The sequence below is a fragment of the Vicia villosa genome, unplaced genomic scaffold (assembly GCF_029867415.1).
Source record: "Vicia villosa cultivar HV-30 ecotype Madison, WI unplaced genomic scaffold, Vvil1.0 ctg.000481F_1_1, whole genome shotgun sequence".
NCBI classification, from domain to species: domain Eukaryota; kingdom Viridiplantae; phylum Streptophyta; class Magnoliopsida; order Fabales; family Fabaceae; genus Vicia; species Vicia villosa.
In genome coordinates this window covers 394,691-415,748 of record NW_026705234.1, presented here as the reverse complement: position 1 = coordinate 415,748, position 21,058 = coordinate 394,691, and the positions used below count along the sequence as shown (strand labels likewise).

Here is a 21,058-nt window from a genome sequence, read left to right as displayed (position 1 = left end):
TTTGCAGGAGGTTGTTAGAGGCATGAATCATATATCATAAGTCCCATTTTTAAGATTTATCTTTTTTTAAAAAACAAAATAACTTTCAAAATTCAAACTATCAATCATCTTAGCTAAACAAAGATTTGACATAATTAAGTAGTAATAATTAGTCTCTATGGAACAATATATTTTATGCTACTTTGATATTGCTATACACTGCATATTAGAGGCAGAATATCGAGTTTTCATCACAACGAGAAAAGTAATGTATCTTATCAACCTATTGCACGAGTTTCACTACCTATAACTCACACTCCCAAATATTTGTTTGATAATAAAGGTTCAACACATGTTTGCTCTAATCTAATATTTCACTCTTAGATGAAACATATATCCATGGATTATCAATTTGTTGATTTATTCATTAAACTGTCGCCAATACCAAGGTTTCAAAAACATACACGCAATATGAGCTTCATCGAGGCCACCTACATCTTGAGGGGGCATATACGACTATAACAATTAGACAAGAAATTTTATGATATATTTTAGGTAGCGATGACAATTGAACCCATATACGGTGGGTACCTTCAAAATATACTCATAACAAGTAGGATAAAAATGTGCAAAATAAGCATGAGCATGATCACAAGTAGTCACTCACTAAAATAAGCGGGTATGTGTAGCAAGTACCGACTCCACGTCATTCCCGCACACTATGTTTTTATATATTTTTAATTTATATTATTTATAGAAATGTATGTCTATCAATTTTACAAAACATATCACAACTAATTTATTATCCGTTTTAATATAAGTGTTCATTTATTTTATAGTTTAATAGTATAAATTTTGATTTTTTTTTTAATATTATTAAAAACTTAAAATGATATGATATTTAATAATTGATTAATATATTTTTATTAAGAATACGAATAATGAGTATGCGTATGTGTACTTAGCAACATATAATAAACAAATATAGGTAAAAACGTTGATGCTTATGCAAATACATGAATTTTTCAAACCGAATATGAAAACAAGTATTATAAAAGATTGTTGAAACCCTCCCAATTGTCATTCCATCCCATTCAATCATAAGCTTATTTCCTTCCTTGCATTGATCGATATATATTTATTTTCAATTATTAAACATATTTCATTCCTTGATTATTTTCTCTATATATAAACAAAATGTTCTCAACACTTAGCAGTGTTAAATCTTTTGAGGGAGAGTTTGATCATTTATATAGTCGTATACAGTTCAAGGAATTAATCTCTGTAGTATCGCATAGAGAATACCAACTCGAAAGATTAATCTCTGCAATTGCGCGAGGAATTAATCTCTGTAATATCACATAGAGAATACAAACTCGAAAGATTAATCTCTGCAATTGCGCAAGGAATTAATCTCTGTAGTATCGCATAGAGAATACCAACTCGAAAGATTAATCTCTGCAACTCCGCAAGGAATTAATCTCTGTACTAACGCATAGAGAATACCAACTCGAAAGATTAATTTCTGCAATTGCGCAAGGAATTAATCTCTATAGTATCGCATATAGAATACCAACTCGAAAGATTAATCTCTGCAATTGCGCAGATAAAAAACTTTTATTAAAAAAAATATATAATAGAATTACAATTTGAATACTCTCAAACCCATATCCCATTATTAACTATGTTGTTCTTTGATAAAATCCAATCATCTATCACATATTTTTCTCTTATGATAAAAAATCATATATTTATTTTTTCATCATTTTGAGTAAAAAAACCACAACCTTAAAAATCCAAAAACCCTAGTACTTGAGTAGACGTAGCAGTGTTGGTGAAGTGTGAAAGTAATTAGGGTATATTAACGTTGGAAAGAGGACCGGATCAGGGGCAGTGACCCGACTGGACTGGTAAACAAACCTCGCACGTCTCTCTCTCCTCACTCCTCACCGAGGAAGAGAGAGAGAGAGAGGAGTCTCATCTCATCCAATCCATCACTCCGCATATCTTTCAATCTTCCATTTCTCTGATTATCGATTCTCTCACTCACCAATCCGCTTTCATCCACCGCCCATTCCACACACACATAGGTATCCATCCACTTTATGATTTTCCTTATTTTATCAGTTCCTTCGTTTCCCTAGTTTATGGGTTTCACTGTTCGATCTGATTCTCATGTTGTTATATTCTGAATCTCTTGCATTATTCACTCTCACACCACTTTTATGCACCGGCCATTGTTTTGCTTTTATTAGATGATACTAGTAATTTAACTTAATCACTAGGTAGGACAGTTCAGTATATTTGAATTCATGTTTGTTTCTCTCCTTAGATTCTGTTGAGCAGTGATGGATATTTGAATTGCATTTGTCTATAAAAGTTATTGTCTTGCACTCTTCTAAACCTAACTCAATGTTTGGATTGATGGAACATGATGAAATGAAATGGAGCCGAGTGGAATGTATCACAGATTCCATTCCATTGTTAGTGTATTTTTTTAATTTGACGGAATGAAACAACTATTATTTGGAAATCCAAACGATGGAACCTGATTATATTTCATTTCATTCCCTCACATTTCACAATTCCCTGAGTCCAAACATACCCTAAGCATTTGTGTTAACATTAGCCTGCTAACTACTATGCTCTCTATCTTTATATGTAACTTGAGTAATTTCTTTTTGCTTTGCATGGGTTGTATTGGATCGGTCCTTTGATGAATCTAGTTAATTTGTCACTTGCAGTGAAACCGCAATTTTTTTTAAAGTTTGAAGACCTGTTGAATATTTTCTCTTGCCCCTCCTGATTTGCAGGTATTTGAATGATTTTTTTTAATTCCCTCTATTTTTTGTAGTCTTTTTCTTCCCCTCTGGTTGTTTGTGTGTAACAACAAGCAACATATGTTGGTATTTAATGTAAGAGGGACTAGATATCTGTTTTTCTGTCTGTTGTGTGCTGGTATAGTTCATTGATTTGTTTTGGATTATAGGAACAATGGGGAAGAAAACAAAAAAGAAGAGTAGGACTGTTGTTAAGTCGGGAGTTGCTGTACCTTTATTGCCGAAAAGTGTTAAGGAATCGGAAAATCCAACCACTGAGTCTGTTGATGAGGGGGTTTCAGTTTCAAAAGAGAGAAACTCTTGTCCTCATCTTGTTAAAGGTGTGAAATTAGATGTATTGTCGGGTAAGATTGGGTCTTCTAGATCCATAAGGTGTGAAGATTGTAGGGAAGGGGCGGCTGATAGGAGGGGTGGTAAAGGAAAAGGTAAACATGTGAAGAAGAAAGGTGGTGTATCATTGGACTCCAAACCAGATTCGAAGTCTATATGGGTTTGTTTGGAGTGCGGCCACTACACATGTGGAGGTATGGGGTTACCAACAGCCCATCATTGTCACGCCGTTGGGCATTCGAGGAAAACCCGACATCCATTAATGGTTAATACCGAAAAACCTCAACTTTGTTGGTGTTTTCCTTGCGACATGCTTATCCATGTTGATAAAATTGAGAAAACTGATGAAACAAGTCATATTTTGCCTGATGTTGTGAAATTGTTAAAAGGACGATCATCAGAAAAATCGTTAGTGGGTATTGAGGATGTTTCCATTGGGGGCGGCAGTGTAACTGCAGAAATTAAGTCAGGATCTCTGTCCACAAGTGATTCCCATGGACAAGGTGGTTATGTAGTTCGAGGCATGGTTAATCTTGGGAATACTTGTTTCTTTAATTCAATCATGCAAAATCTGCTCGCCATGAATAAATTGCGGGATGATTTTCTAAAGAATGATGCCCCTGTCGGGCCACTGATCACTTCGTTGAAGAAGTTGTTCACTGAAACAAACCCAGAATCTGGATTCAGAAACATTATAAATCCAAGATCCTTTTTTGGTTGTGTATGTTCTAAGTCTCCCCAATTTCGAGGATATCAGCAACATGACAGTCACGAATTGCTCCGGTGTTTACTGGATGGGTTGAGTACCGAAGAACTAGCAGGAAGGAAGCAGAATGGTACTCTCAAAAGAGATGGGACCTCTTCCAATACTTTAGTTGATGCCTTATTTGGGGGTCAGATCTCTAGTACTGTATGCTGCAATGAATGCAGGCATTCCTCAACAGTGTATGAGCCTTTTTTAGATCTTTCCCTTTCTGTTCCAACTAAGAAACCTCCGTCTCGGAAGGCTCCCCTAGTACCCCGAACGAAAAAGACAAAACTTCCACCAAAAAGAGTGGGAAAGTCTCGAGTCAAAGTTAACAAGGATGCTGATCCCTTACCCGTTCAAGATGTACCTAGTCAATCATCCAGCCATGAATCATCTTGCCCTGATCAGTCTATGATATCAGTATCCGGGGAAATGGCGGTTTCTTCTGCTGATTCTACAGTATTAGGCTCTGAAGAAGTAAGCAGTGCGGCCAATAAAGAGGACTTGTCTCCACTTAATTTGGTTACTGTTGGAGAGTCTGAACAAACGAAAGTGCTTGACAGTGTTGCAAATAAAATGACTGGTTCATCAGATGATTTTGCATGGTTGGATTATGTAGAAGATGAAACTGTGATAGATGAATATGCTTCTATATCTGAGAAGGAAGATACACCAGAGGTACAGGACTCTGAGAACAAGGATGAACGTTTGGCTGTATTTCCTGAACAAGCTAGTTGTGAAACCAGTGGTCCTGTTTGTTTCCCTCAGGAGTATCAAAACCTAAGACCTGATTTTTCTTCATCAAATGTGTGGGAAGATGAGGCTCCTATACAAGTTCAAAATTCAGAAGTGCTGTTACTTCCATACAAAGAAGAAAGTTCTTCAGTCGGGGACATCATGGGAAGAGAGGGTGGTGAGGACTCCTCATCCGTTTTGGGGGGTGGTCCAGAAGAATCAGAGTTTGATGTCTTTGGTGGCTTATTTAATGAACCTGAAGTTGTTGCTGGTCCTGCTCCCAGACCTTCTTCATCCGGTGATGTGGAAGCTGTTACTATCATTAGAAACATCAGTGAATCTGATCCAGATGAAGTAGATGATACAGATTCTCCAGTCTCTGTAGAGAGTTGCTTGGCACATTTTATAAAACCCGAGCTTCTTTCTGATGAAAATGCTTGGCATTGTGAGAACTGTTCAAAAATCCTCCAACGTCAAAAGAAGAAAGCGAAAAAGCAGGCAAGAATTCTATCTGATGGAAATGCAAGTGGTAGTCATGATGAATCATGTCATGCATCTAACTCATGTTCGTGTTCTCTTAAAGTCAATAGTAGCGGAAATGGAGATATTAAAAGTGACAAGAATATAGAAAGTTCAGTTTCACATGTTCAGCACGGCACAGAGCTGCATAATGGTGAATTACAGTCTTCATCTTTTCAACAAGCTAGCAAGGAAGAAAGCTGCAATGATTCAGCCGCTGATTCTTGTACTTCTGGAAATGTCCAACGAGATGCTCCAATGTCCGATAATGATGATAATGACTCAGAAGAATGCAGCGACAAAGAGACCGAATTAGAAAGCATGAGAGTGAATAGGGATGCAACTAAGAGGGTCCTCATTTATAAAGCCCCACCTGTTTTGACCATTCATCTAAAGAGATTCAGCCAGGATGCTCGTGGCCGCTTAAGTAAATTAAATGGTCATGTTGACTTCAGAGAAACATTGGATCTTAGATCCTATATGGACCCCAGGTATGTTTTTACTTGCTAGTTTCTTTCTTTTTGAAGTATGAACAACTTATAATTGCCCAGTGCATCTTACTTTAGGAAATTAGGAACTGTTTTGAAAATCATCGTGTACAATTTGGATTTCTGAATTCAGTTTTACCTTAGATTTTACTGATTATCTTTATTCATTTGTATTGGTCCACTGGCATGTGATTCACTCCCGATTCTATTGTTAAAGGTGTATAAATGAAGAAAAGTATGAATACCAGTTGGTTGGTATAGTGGAGCACTCGGGAACAATGAGAGGGGGTCATTATGTTGCTTACGTTAGAGGGGGCCAGAAGAACAGAGAGAAGGTCAATAATAAAGAAAACGAGAATGTGAATTCCACATGGTATCATGCGAGCGATGCTTATGTGCGTGAAGTTTCCCTTGATGAAGTTCTTCGATGCGAGGCATACATTTTGTTTTATGAAAGAAATTGAGTGGACCATCATCTACTTTCTAGCTATACATTTAGAAGAGTGAGAGATACATCATTGCAGGTGAGTATAAAAGCAATTGACACATATTGTATACCATTTTTCCAGACATGTAATGAGGTATTGAATGTACAATGCGGTATCATACAGTCAAATGTCAAGTTTTCATCTTTACATTCATAATTCTTTTGGTTGATTAATGTCAAACCCGGTATCATCTAGTATTTTTGCATTATCTTTCTGGTCACTATTTTTTTTCAATATCATTGTTGTGCTTGTTAGTCTTAATCTGACTCCAAATTTTGACTGGTCACTGCATAGATTATGACAAGATTGTAAGACAAATGCTGATGAGGTTTGGGTCCAAACCTCCATTTGGCCCAACCCACGGGTGAGGTACGCAAGCCCAATAAAATCCAAAAAAGTATCGATTTTTGTGCGTTTGGTCCATACTGGTTCATTTATTTTTGGATTGAGCTAGTAACGGGGTATGTTTTAAACTTAAGCTTATTCGTCGTATATTAGATTTTTATTTTTAAATTTAATCTATTTTGACCTATTTGTTAATTTAAAAATGGGGGTATTTAGGATTCATTTTAACCAAAAGTTGAGCTATTTAGACTATTGACTGTTGCAGAACCCAACAAGTTTTTCTAATATTGTCCAAACTAATGACTCTTGCAGTGAAGGAGATATAATCTCTATTTCATCTATCAAGTGCAAACTAACACTGTGCAAACAAATGACTCTTGCAGTGGAGGAGATATAATCTCTATTTCATCTATCAAGTGCAAAAAAAAAACGTGGATTCTTAACTCTAGATGCTCTTAGCAGAGTCTGATCAAATACTTTTGAATTCGTTTATCTGAGTATTGATGAAGCACATGTTATCACAATAATAGGACAAATTAAAATTATTATGGATGATGGTGGTCTGCAAACATTAAATCATGTCAAATATGTACTATAATTAAGGAAGAATTTGATTTTCCTACAAACAAATAATTTCTCATATAGATCTGAAGAATATATGAACGGTCAACTAGCCCGTCCTGGTAGTTACGAGAACTAAGAGGACTATAGATCACACCTCTATGTGTTTGTTTCAACGTTTGAAATTACATTTTTGGGAATACGGCATTTTCATGTTTGTTTTAAGTTTTTAAAATTGTTCTCGGATAGTGTTTACTCTAAGGAATATTATTTAGGGTTAAGTATGTTTTTATTTCCTATAAAATTATAAAATTTTATTTTTTGTCTATTATAAAAAAGACATATTAAATGATTATTTTGCGAACATGTAGAACGTTATAAAAAGTTCCTTGAAATAAAAGAAATTCAAGATTTGATTTTTAAATCAAAATTTTCATTACATTTATCATTATATTTTAAAATTTAAAAAATTTATATTTAATTCTTCTCATTTTAAAAAATTCTATAATTTGATAAATAAATATTTTACAGTATCCTAAAATATGTATGAAAAAAATATTCAAAAATTTAAAAGTTAAAGGGTAATTAAATAATTTTCAAAATTTTAAAAAATAGCAGGGAATAAAACTGCACGTATAAATATTTTGTAAAGACTAAAATATGTTATTTTTTTAATAAGGGCTAAAAATAACATTTAAAATATTTATAAGGACCAAAACATATTTAACCCTATTATTTATCCATGATTTTTTTCATAGTCATTCATATGTTTAAAGTGTAAGAATCTAAGATTTCCATAAGAATAAACTCCAACAGAGTGTTACTTTCCATTAACATTCACATTTATTTTTATAATTTATAATTAAACAAATTTTATAATCATTCCCAAAAAAAATTAATTTTTTTCCAAACATATGAGTAGAAGTATTATTTCTAGAAATTATAATCCTAAAAATATGATCCCAAGGAATGTCATTCCATACCTTGAAACAAACATAACCTACAAATTGTACTACTTTAGGCTAATGAAGCAGTCAAACTTTAGAACATGGGTCTAGGTCATCTCGATAAGCGTTGGATGGTGGAATTTTAAGAGAGATTTATTGAAGGGCGTCTGTAATTACAAGTTGAGTTTGTGCAAGTATTGTGTATTTGAGAATAAGTGACATGTTTGGCTTAAGACCAAGAAAAAAAAAAGCAAAGGGAATTCTAGACTATGTGTGTTTATGCCTATCAAAGAGGTCTCCATGGGTTGTTCAAAGTATTTTATGACATTCACTAATGATTTTTTCACAAGTTTTCTATGTATAAATACACTAGTAGTAGTTTTCATTTAAACCGAATCATTTCACGACTTTTATAGCCATCATTTACAGAGAATATAATATTTCTTTTGCTTTCTTTCATCATCTTGTGCACTAACAATTGGTATCTAGAGCTCCGGTTCGGATCCACGGGGAAACATAGGAAAAACGAGTGAAACGGTGAGGCGTTGTGTGATAGATTTTGGCTCTTGTATTCTTGTTGAATCATGAATAAAACCGGAACAGAATTACATTTTCTAATTCTGTGGGATTAGGAAACATTGTGTTAGGCGAGATCATAGTGACTTGCACAAGGTTAAAATGAGTGGAAGTAATTTAAATACAAAATTTCCTGTGCTTGATGGAAAGAACTGGAATAGGTAGATGATTAAAATGCGTGTGTTGTTCGGTGCTCAAGATGTTCTTGATCTTGTTACCTAAGGTTATATTCCGGTTGCAGCGGATGCGATAGAGGAACAAAGATAAACACAGAGAGAAACAAGGAAGAAAGATCAGGAGACGTTGTTCTACATTCATCAGTGTGTATATATGAACGTGTTTGAGAAAATCGCTGATTCGGCGACGACAAAGGCTGCTTGGGACACACTGGTTAGGTGTTATAGTGGTGATGCATCAATGAAGAAGATGAAGTTTTATTCCCTACGAAAGCAGTATGAGAATCTCAATATGAAGAACAATGAGAAAGTATCTAAGTACGTCTCCAGAGTGATTCTGATCACTAATGAGATGAAAGCTTGTGGAGAAACCCTTTCTGAACAAGTAATCATATAGAAGGTATTGAGGTCTCTTACTCCTCAATTTGATTACAATGTTGTAGCAATTGAACATTCTAATGATCTGGACACCATGAGAATAGAAGAGCTACAAAGAATTCTAGAGGCGTAAGAGTTGCGTTTGACTGAAAGAACCTCTGAGAGGGAGGTTGAGCAGGCTCTGAAAGCTTCTATTGTCAAGAAGGACCATAAGCAGAAAAGACATGGTAGGTCTTAGAAGTCAGAAGTCTTCTATTCTAATGAGGAGAAACATCGGAAGGGAAAAGAGAAGTATGACAAGAGAATGGTTCAGTGTTACTATTGTAATAGGTTTGACCATTTTGCTAAGGATTATTGGTCAAACAAAGAAGAAGAAAAAATAGCCAGAGGAGATTCTGATGATGAACTTGTGCTATTAATGACTTATGAATTTGATGAGGAACCTGTGAGGTTGTCGTTTTCTGATTCTGGATGGGAAGAAGATAACTCTGAATATTCTGAAGGAGTGTTTTTATATGAGTCAGAATCAAAAGATGACTTTGAAGATTCTGAAGATGATTCTGAGTCAGAAGATGACTCTAAAGCTGAAGACAAGTCTGGATCCGAAGGTGATTCTGAGTATGAAGGAGAATCACAAGATGAGTCAGAATCTAAAGAAGATTATGCTTCTGAAGATAAAACGGAGTCTGAAGGTTCTAAAGATGAGTCAGAACTTGAAAGTTCTGAAGGTGAGTCTGAGGAAGAAGAAGAAGACTATTAAGACGAGTTAGATGGTGCATCTGATTCTGATACAAATTGTAAATTTGGTGGTGATCATGCTTCTGGAAGGGAAAACTCTGAAGACGTAAGTTTTAGAGGACAAGCTTTTGGAGATTATCATGTTTATGGTGTTAATCATGCCTCAGAAGGTGGAACTTCTGAAGGCAGATCTTTTGAAGGTAGTCCAGCCTCTGACGGTGGTCATGATTCTGAAGGTGGAACTTCTGAAAGAAAAGTTTTTGAAGGCGGTACTTCTGAAGGTAGTGGTTTTGGACGAGGTCCAGAAGTTAACAAAGGTGTAGTTTCCTGTGGTAGTCGTACTTCTGAAGAATTTCTAGAAGGAGATACGGTTCCAGAATCAGAAGAAGATTTTGAACAAGTGTGTATTGAAGAAGCTCTCAAGAAGAAAGTATGGTTGAATGCCATGAAAGAAGAACTTGAGGCTATAGAAAGAAACAAGACTTGGGAGTTACCTGAGTTTCCAAAGGAGAAGAAAGCCATCAGCGTCAGATGGGTTTTCAAGGAGAAATATGTTTTTCTAAATGGAGTTGCACGTTGTAGCAACCAGAAGCAACTTGCAGATGTTCTGACGAAGGATGTCAAGACTAAATACTTTATCCATTTGAGAGATGGAATTGGTGTTGTATTTGTTTAGCTGAATATGAATTAAGGGATGATGTTGGAAGTAATTCGTATTCAGAAGCTGTTGTTAGAGTCAAAAGCTTCTGAGGTGATTATTTAGAAGCAGCTCAGAAGCATAAGCTTATGAGGTGACCGTTCTAGAAGTGTGTTTAATTTCTGGAGTTAGTTTGTTTTGTTAGCTTAGCTATTAAGTTTATTATGTCTACGTGGCAATTTAAGAGTAGTTTAGTATTTTTTTAGTATGTTGTCTATGTGGCCCTTGTTTTCTATGTATAAATACACTAATAGTAGTTTTCATTTAAACCTAACCATTTCACAGCTTTAGTAGATATTATTTAGAAAAAAATATAATATTTCTTTTACGTTCTTTCATCACCTTGTGCAGGAAAAAAAATGCCATACTTTTTTGAAAATGAGAACCAGAATCATGAATTTAAATGAAAAAAATAGAGAATCCAAAATTATATTTAAACCAAAAGATAAACCAAGCTCACATTCCAAAGGTTGTTCGTGATATTTATTAGTATGATTTTTTTTAAGAAGATCCATAATATGTTACTAACTTCTATAAATGAACGTTCCTAGTATGAGCCAAAATATCACCCCCTTAGTTATGAACTTAATTAGCCAAAAATGAGAGAAATGCAGAGTGAGGTAAAATGGGAGAAGAAGGAAGAGGAGGAAGAAAAAGAAGAAGCAGAAGCTCAAGTTGAAATATGGAAATACATATTTGGTTTTGTAGAACTATCTGTGGTCAAATGTGCAATTCAACTTGGCATAGCTGAAGCCATTGAAAACCACAAAAAACCCATGTCACTATTAGAGTTATCATCAACTCTAAAATGCGACCCTTCATATCTTAACCGCATCATGAGATTCCTAGTACATAGGAAAATATTCAAAACCATATCTACCAACCATGACAACTATCCCAGTTATGTTCAAACACCACTTTCTCGCCGTTTGATTCGTAACGGCGAACATAGCATGACTGCTCTTCTTTTATTAGAGAGCAGTCCTGTAATGGTAGCACCTTGGCTAAGTCTAAGTGACCGTGTTTTGGTAAATGGAAATCCATCTTTTAAGAAGGCTCATGGTGAAGATCTTTGGAGCTATGCTGCTTCAAATATTGATCATAGTAATCTTCTTAATGATGCTATGGCTTGTGATGCTAAAGTTGTCGTGCCTGCTATTGTTGAAGGTTGCAGTGAGTTGTTTGATGGTGTTGGATCATTAGTAGATGTTGGTGGTGGGAATGGTACCACCTTGAGCATCCTTGTTAAGGCTTTTCCTTGGATTCAAGGTATCAACTTTGACCTTCCTCATGTCATTGATGTGGCTCCAAAGTTTGATGGGGTAGAACATGTGGCAGGTGACATGTTTACAAGTGTTCCCAAAGCTGATGTTGTATTTTTTAAGGTGTGTTGTCGAATTCATATATTTACTCATGTGTATTATGCATTGATAGACACCAAATACTTCATTATTTGATATGCTTAACTGTTAACTTTATTATGAGTAAAGGATCCTATACTAATTAATTAAAGTGTATGATTAAAAAAAAAAAAAAAGATTTGGTCCTGATTTGATTGAACAATTAATTGCAGTGGGTTTTGCATGATTGGGGGGATGAAGAATGCATCAAAATCTTAAAGAATTGTAGGGAAGCTATACCAAAAGAAAACGGAAAAGTGATTATTGTGGAAGCAGTTATAGAAGAAGGAGGAGGAGGAGGAAAACACAACAAGTATGAAGACGTAGGGTTAATGTTAGACATGGTGATGATGGCACACACAAGCATTGGCAAAGAAAGAACACTGAAAGAATGGGAGCATGTGATTAAAATGGCTGGATTCAACAGATTCACTGTGAAATCTATCAATGCCGCACAGTCTGTAATTGTCGCCTCGTGCTAAAATTATGACAAAGGAAGCACTGCAAAAACAATTATTGTAGTGGAAAAAAAGTTTTGTCTGTCATGAGTGTTTGAACTTTGTTATGTTGTATTTGTATAAGTGGGACACAGTAACGCTTTTGTATACAAGGCTACAAGCCCCTGAACTTAATTTATTATAAATGTCCATGATTGATTGTGTGATCCATATTTGGTAAGTACTATAAAATATTTAAGTGTACCTTTTTTGGTATAGGGGACCTCATAAATGGGTTATCGGAACCATCTAACGGCTAAAGAAGATATTTTAAAAGATCTATGATGTGGGAATGACCCAAAATACATGGACCATGCACCGAATTCACCCTAACACCGTATCAGATCAATAATATATGATTAAGATTTTAGTGGTTATTAATGACACTCTATCAGCATGTAATTTTATAAGTATTTGTCTTTGTTTTTAGTCATTTTCAACTAATTAGGTTGAAGTTTGAATAAAAATAAGAACAAAATAAAGAAGTGAAGAAATTAAGAAAAAAGGTGAAAAAGTGGTGAGTTGTGAAGAAAAATGACAAATTGCTACTAGAAAATTCGCATGCACATTGTGGGGAGATATACACTAAAAAAAAACTCAAGTTTGCCAGGTGCATACCACCCCGCAAAGCCAAATACTATCCTGTAACGTAACACTCGTCATTCTCGTCTACCACTCTTTGGTTATCAACCGCTCTAAATCCACCACCACCATATTGTTGTTGAAATAATTGTTGCATTTGTTGTTGCATCTGTTATTGTATTTGTTATTGCACTTGTTGTTGAATTTGTTGTTGTGTAAGCATTATTTGCTCTTGTGAAAGAACATTTCAGTTTGACTTCGCAACCAACAATCTTACACACATAGATAATTTAGAGTCTGACGAACCCTCAAACAATGGCGTGTTTATTTCTTTTAACAACTCGTAAAAATTTTGAGCTTTCTCATTCGGCAACTCTTCCTCATCACTATCTAGTTGTTCATCGTAGGCCATATTCACCCATAAAGCATCGCCAATTATGTCATCGCGTAGATTAAATTGTTCTTCATTTTCCATCTGTGATAGACTACTGGAGCCATGTTGGAAATTACTAGTCTCTGGCATATTCATCGGCATTTGTTCCCCATTTGATGTCTAAACCCAATAATTTTCTTTAAATCTTTTTCTCTTCAAATGAGTTTCTACTTCTTTCGGATCACTTATTATACGTCTACATCCACATTTAAGACACTGACATCTCACTCCTCCCTCTGTCCGACAACATTCTTGATCAAATGCCCATGTAATAAACAATTTAACTCCTTCCTCAAAAAGTGGTTTAAATCCACGTCTCCCAGCATACATACGATCGTACATCCAACTATGATAGTACATGTAACTTTTCATACTGCACATTTACAATATTGTATCCATTATAATAAAAGAAATGAATTTAATCAATTGACCAATTCGGGAATTTTGGTCAATTATATAATTCTATGTTAAAACATAGTAAACATATTATAGCAAGGCACAAGAGACTATTCATAATTGACATATCCATCAAAGAAAGGAGATGTCAAGTCATTATTGTAAACATTTTTTTATGTGTTTTTATTTTAGATATTTAATTTTTATAATGTTTAAATTTCATCAAACATTAAAACCGTTCAACACGTAAGAGTATAAGAAAAATATTTCAGATTCGTTTGAAATGTAGATATAAAGTAATTCAATTAATTTTTACTAAACGAACGGTAAATAGAGTTTGCATACAATAACTTCAAAGGTTAATTTCTAGAAGTTATTAAACAACTTAGATTTTAGAGGCTTTATGTTGAAATGAAAAAATGAAAAAAATTAATATATTATTAAATTTCTTTGAATAGGAGTAAGAGACAAATTCTTTATATAAGTGAAACAACACTTGTTCATTTCATTGCCAATTATATAGAAAAGGATAAATTTTGTCACTATCCACCCACAGCCAACTTCCTCTAGGTTCTTGAATTTCAAATCTATCAAAACGCTCTCTTTCGCTAAAACTGATTTTTATCTCTCAATCTCATCTTCCCCACCACACAACACAACACAACTATCTTGAAAGTCAAGTAAGAATATTTCACTCGGAAAAGCCAACATAACCAATCTTCATCACCACAACACTTTCTCATAAATAAAAAATTAAAATAAAAAAGAAAAACCCAACAAAGTTTAAAGTATACATAGAGTAGATATAATTTTGAAAGAAATATCACCTGTGCTATATATTCGGAAAGCCCGTGAATCTGCAACAAACAAATGCAATGTCAAATATTCAGAAATCGAGACTGTTTGTAGTTTAAAAAAAAACAGCAATGGATGATTACAATAATTGCATGGTTAGCTATCTCTACATCATAATAACTAGAGATGTAATAAGCCTCAAACAGAAAAATAATATCAATATCATATGTACATGAAAATCAAAGAAGTGTACCAATATTCTTTAATTTTTTGGTTTTTCAAAACATACACAAACTTAGAGAATCAAAGAAGTGTACCAATATTCCTTAACAACGAGTAGTGATTAATATTTGTTTTGATATTTCTCTTTTTTTTTATAATTTAAATTCAATAAAACAAAACATATTGCTAGTCATAATTACAAAGAGGATACTCACAGATAACAAATAAAGCAAATCAAACAAGTTACTAACACTTGCCTAGTGATATTCCACTCAGAAAAGGCAGTTAGCTTCCTCACCAAATGCTGCCCAACTAGTGTAGCAAGAGTGGCTACAGCAACAAAGTAAAGAGCTGCAAGAATAATCAAACATTGAATATTAAAAAAGGCCAAAACTAATGATTATCACCTTACAAAAATATTGTGTATCTCAGGTAACATATGGTTTTGATTCATGTATAATGGAAAAAATTCAATACAGTATTCCAAGGCTCACTGTTGGGTAACTACAATACTAAATCTTTCTATAATGTGACTTTTGAACCTTGAACCTTTTCTCTTACACTTTTTTGTTACAAAATATTATAGGATAGTTATTCAGATGCTATGTAGTTGCAGTACCCTACCACTGTATGCACTTGTTACACAGGTGAGTTTGAGTTGTTTTCTGAAACCATGAAGATTATAGTTTTTATGAAATTGACAATGTTTTTAAATATATGAATCTAGATGGGAAGTGACTTTAACAACCGCTGCTAAATTATAAACCAGTCTACTACAGGACATATTTCACAACAAGTTAAAATAGTTACACCAACACTGTTGGTTTAATCATGTACATTAACCAAACATACATGCAAATCGAAAGCGCATAACATTTTTCAAAAGCTTAACTTCTTATCAAAATCTAACATTTTTCACAGAAAAATCATGCTTCGAACAAAACAAGAAGCAACCATAACAAGTGAATGAAATAAAACAGCTACTTAACAACTTCTGAAACAATGGAGCATAACCTGAGAATTCGAACAACTATGACGAATCCATACAAAATTTAGCAGTACAATGATTAACCAAATTTGGTTCATCAACTTACTAATTGTTTTAAACAACTAACAATTTTAACTATTACCACTAACAATTTAAACTAACTATTTATGAACATCATGGTTTAATACGAACGGCAAATACGAACAGTTTAAACTAACTAATGGTTTTAAACAACTAACAGTTCTAACTATTACCACTAACAATTCAGCACTACAAGAATTATATATGAACGGCAAATACAAATGACAAATATAACCAGCTCAGCACTACAAGAATTATATATGAACGGCAAATACGAACGGTAATTCTATGTCAAAAGAGCTGACATTTGTAAATCATTTCAGAAACTATGCATAAGAGGAATTCAGAGCTACAGATTCAATTTAAGTTCTACATATTCATACCAAGCCAAAATACTTCAAGGCCAATGTCAATTCATTGTATCAGTTCAACTCGAGCCATCTTATTTCGCATCCATCCGAGAGAAAAGACATGCAATCACGCATCAAAACCAAACCTCATATCAGCCCCAAACTCACACATTCAAATTGCACAAAATAATACATACACATTCAGTTTAAAAAATCCAAACATTCAAGAGCCAAGAGCAATGCATATTCAAGCTTTTATTAACAATAACATATTTCACATTTATCTAACCTTATCTCAATATCTGAGTATCTCAAGTCTAACTGAACTGCATGAAGGAAAGAGTTTGACAAAAGTAAGAACCTTAGAAAGTATCAAGACACTTCACACAAAATATATCTTTCAAATGATAATTTAAGGGTCAATTTGGTATCCCCTTTATATTGGGATGAAAAACTCATATTATTTTTCATGTTTCTAAAAGAAAAATCATTACTTTATTATTCAAACTTGTTTTCAAGGGTAAGCCAAACTCATATAACAGTTAAAGCAAATGTGCTAATATAACAGGGTTTTAAATAAAAGTCTATGACTGCAATTTAGGCTCACAACATAATGGTTTTTGAGGTTGTCGAAATTGCAACACTGAGAATGCATTAGCCCATTCGACCATGTTTCTCTACAATATCAAGAATCATGACGCGACCGCAACCGATACCATAATTTAAAAAACTAATAATTAGTATACGACATTCAAAGAACATCCACATTATCCACCATCAAGTGTATATTGTAACACCCAAAATCTACCCGATAATTTATACGGAAAATCAGAGTATTTTAAAATTTTCATACGATGAAATAGGATGTCACATTCGTCATTTAATTCACATATTGCAATTACGCCTCCACATAGATACATAGCACTTAAACGAAAGCGGACATATGATTAATTTGATCCTAAAAAACACTTCATCAAATAAATTACTTCGCATCGGGATTCATCAAACTTCATAAACATTCAAACCAAGTCGTAGCATCTTTGCACGATAACTTTAAGTTACAATTTAAATCAAAACTAAATAAAATTCAGCAATTAAAACAATAATAAAACCAATCGTTTATCCCCCGAGTGCTACGTATCAGAGCGACAACCGACTCAACTCACGGCGTCTAAATCTTCACTCACTAGCGTCACCTGCACGTTACCAATATAAAGGTAACGGCGAAAACAAGCAAAGGGTGAGATATCAAACAATATAAATAAAGTCATGATAAAAAGTATATTACGGTTCAGGTCATAATATATATATCTCACGTTTCAATTTCAATCAACCAATTCAAAATCAAAATCACATAATCACGCACTACGTCGCAATAAAACAAATGAATGAGGCTCGACAATGCATCATGCCTGTGGTACCCAGGGCTTCAGCCCCCATCGCCAATAGCCAATAAATAGAGGCATTCAACAGGCGTAAGCCTACGTCGCATTTGCCAAATCAAGGCCGTCGCTAAAATATGCAATTCATGAGACACTAATGAAATGCAACAAATCACAACCAATCACATAACAATGTCGCATAAGGCATTCGCCTACATCGCCAAAATATATCAATCATTATTGATAATTACTCGTCACATAAAATTTCCAACAACATCGCTTTAGCATAATAGCTACATCACACTTCACAAACATCATACTCATCACGATTGAGACAACCAAAATCACCACATCACAAGATCCTCAATTTATACAAAGGCATACGATTCGCTAAATTTTCTCAAAACATACTATTAAGTCCTACTAATTTAATCGGACAGTCTCATTAAGTCTCTATGTACTAGTTCCCTTTTACTCAATTATTCTACTACTAAATATTTTTAATTAATTTTTCCTGTTATTCTGTTCCAAAATATACTGCTTGTTAATATATATTTCTCTGCTATTTTGTTGAGTCTGCTATTTAATCTACTATAAAGCTAATACTAATAGATTGACCAAACTGTCAATTATGCCCTTTCTTCTAAAATAATTTACACTACCATTTGGACATTTTAGTAACTAGCTAAATAAGCATTCACCTTTCAATCATCATTGGACACTTGGCAACCTCAATTCCTTTTCTCCCAACACACATCTTCTCTCTCTTATTTCAAATTTCAAATTTCTTTCACATTTCATTTTCCCACACTTTCTTACTTTCATTTTAAATTTTCTACATTTACTTATTATCACACAAAAAATGTTAATAACCTATTTTTTAATTTTAATAAAATTAAATATTTATTTATCTCACGGGTCACTATGAACACAATATTTAATTTATTTTATCAATCATTACACACTTTCTCTATCTTAATTAAAATTTCAAATTTCTCTCACATTTTTTCCCACACTTTCTTACTTTCATTTTAATTTTTTTCTTTTTAGTTATTATCCCTTAAAAATAATTTATTTTTTAATTTTAATAAAATTAAAAATTTCGTTATCGGACGGGTCACTATCAACATAATATTTATTTTATTTTAATTAATCATTGTTTTAATTTGAGAGATAATATTCTTATTTTTATGACGGGTCACTATCAACACAATTCATTTTTTTATGATTATTTAATATAATTAAATATATATAATTATTATTCACTTTACATTTGTATTTAAATATATTTTATATCGCATCAAATAAATTTTTTATTTCACGGATCATTATCAATACAATATCTTTTTTATTTTAATCAACAATTCCTATTAATTGAGAGACAATTTTTATTTTTAAATTTTTAAATTTCATTTTTTTTATCTTTATCTTACAGATTCTTTTCTTATATGATTATTTAATATAATTGAATTTATATAATCATTTTTCATTTATAATTAAACCATTCATTTTAAATTTATACGTATTTAATTAAATTTTATACAACATCAAATAAATTTACCCGTGCGGAAGCACGGGTATCTTACTAGTTACTGCTACATAAGACTACTATGTTAAATTAATCCTTTCAATTATATGTCTAAAATTATTAAATAATATCATTACTTATCTCATAACTATTCTTATTATTATTATTATTATTATTATTATTATTATTATTATTATTATTATTATTATTATATTACTATTCAAACTAAGTGAATTAGTACATATTGAATGAGAAACACTTTTTATATATATATATATATATATATATATATATATATATATATATATATATATATATATATATATATATATATATATCATCAGGAAAGAGGTGTGTCCCACGCCACCATGACTTCTCCAATAGATGTGCCACTTGGCACACCCCCCTCTCACTTAGGTGCCGTTAGAAACTCCTTTGTGTGCCCCTCGGTACACACTTTGTGTGCCCCTCGGCATCGTAGATCCTCCAAGTTATTTTTTTTCCTCTACGCACAGTTCAGAATAGAACTTCCTCTAATTATCAGTCTCATGTATGAGCAATGTACGAGCAATATATTAATTGCAGCAACTAAAATTTTCACAGGAATAAGAGACAACAATTAATCTCAAAAAGCACTATTTGACAGAGATAACTACATATGAAGACAATTTTTCTGCAACACAATTTACCCACACAGAGACAATTTTATACCAATCTTACCCACATATCATCCATCACAGAGTCACAATCAAATAATGAAACAATTATCATACTTTCACCGACAAATTTCAATACAGAGGCACACAAACATGTATATATATCGGAAATTTCAATCGACACAACAGAGACAATAAAATTTCCCAAACCCATATACAATCTATCATGTCTCCGTTTATAGAGCAAGAACCCCACCCTTACCTTTGGATCGAAGGTTGCTCTAAATCGTCCCGACCGAAAATCCCCAAAATTCCTCTTCCTCGCGTTCACTGCTACGGAATCCCTCGTGCACCAGTTTCTTCCTCTGCTATTTGCTCTCCTCTAAAATTGGTGTTATTCACACTACAACACGGAAGACAAACAAAAGCGCTTTTTTTGGCCTTTAACAGCGCTTTAAAGCGCTGCCAAAGCCAGCGCTGGCGTAGGCTACGAAAGCGCTTTTAAAAGCGCTCTGGTAGACCCCCTATAAGAGCGCTTTTTCCAGAAAAAGCGCTCTGGTAGACCCCCCTATAAGAGCGCTTTTTACAGAAAGCGCTCTGGTAGACCCCCCTATAAGAGAGCTTTTTCTGGAAAAAGCGCTCTGGTAGACCCCCTATAAGAGCGCTTTTGCTGGAAAAAGCGCTCTGGTAGCCCCCCCTACTAGAGCGCTTTTCCAAAAGCGCTTTGGTAGGTTGCGTTTTTTTTTCTTTTTTTTAATCTTTGGCAGCGCTTTTTGTAACAAAGCGCTTTCGTATGTGGACCTTTAAGAGCGCTTTTTAAAAGCGCTGTCGTTGCTAAATGAGATATTTTAAAGTGCAACCTATAATTTCAGCCTCCCAGATCGACCTGTAATATTTTCGACCTGTAATATATTTTCAACCTGTAATATTTTCGACCTGTAATATATTTTCGACGATATATTTTCAACCATAGGTAGGACTATATATATATATACTAATATAATACCATTATAATATCCAAAATTATATATATACATCATTATGTCAATCAAACTAAATCTCTAACATCAACAATATTATACTTCAAATATTAATTGGCAACAATATGAACAAAGTTAGTAACCATATATCCTGGAGTACTATAATATTCTCTTCAAATCGACACAAATCCTACTACATGAATAGCTGATGAATATAAAATTG

General features: G+C 33.6%; 2 protein-coding genes across 6 annotated transcripts; both read left to right on the top strand.

Moving 5' to 3' along the window:
• Nucleotides 1-1,802: 1,802 nt before the first annotated feature.
• Nucleotides 1,803-7,081, top strand: LOC131628804 (ubiquitin carboxyl-terminal hydrolase 2-like). Of its 5 annotated transcripts, none has more exons than XR_009291899.1 (6): nt 1,803-2,069; nt 2,724-2,792; nt 2,969-5,642; nt 5,857-6,163; nt 6,422-6,496; nt 6,785-7,081. XR_009291899.1 is itself a non-coding variant. In XM_058899620.1 (4 exons), exons 3-4 carry the CDS (start codon nt 2,974-2,976, stop codon nt 6,101-6,103), a joined length of 2,916 nt encoding a protein of 971 aa, XP_058755603.1. In that variant the 5' UTR covers nt 1,803-2,069; nt 2,724-2,792; nt 2,969-2,973; the 3' UTR covers nt 6,104-6,283. The 5 variants fall into 5 exon arrangements, 2 of the variants coding, with proteins under 2 accessions (XP_058755603.1, XP_058755604.1); XR_009291900.1 differs by having other exon boundaries at nt 6,422-6,588; XR_009291901.1 differs by lacking the exon at nt 6,422-6,496.
• A 3,840-nt stretch (nt 7,082-10,921) lies between these two features.
• LOC131628803 (acetylserotonin O-methyltransferase-like) lies at nt 10,922-12,705 on the top strand. Its single transcript, XM_058899619.1, has 2 exons — nt 10,922-11,930; nt 12,119-12,705. The coding sequence occupies exons 1-2, from the start codon at nt 11,145-11,147 to the stop codon at nt 12,425-12,427; spliced, it is 1,095 nt and encodes a 364-aa protein (XP_058755602.1). The 5' UTR covers nt 10,922-11,144; the 3' UTR covers nt 12,428-12,705.
• The last annotated feature ends 8,353 nt before the right edge of the window (nt 12,706-21,058 follow it).

Bases quoted from the DNA above. Each gene is read 5' to 3' on its own strand.
- LOC131628804 (XM_058899620.1), top strand. From the start codon at position 2,974: ATGGGGAAGAAAACAAAAAAGAAGAGTAGGACTGTTGTTAAGTCGGGA. The intron at 5,643-5,856 runs GTATGTTTTTAC...CTATTGTTAAAG, and splicing joins AGATCCTATATGGACCCCAG to GTGTATAAATGAAGAAAAGT.
- LOC131628803 (XM_058899619.1), top strand. From the start codon at position 11,145: ATGAGAGAAATGCAGAGTGAGGTAAAATGGGAGAAGAAGGAAGAGGAG. The intron at 11,931-12,118 runs GTGTGTTGTCGA...AATTAATTGCAG, and splicing joins CTGATGTTGTATTTTTTAAG to TGGGTTTTGCATGATTGGGG.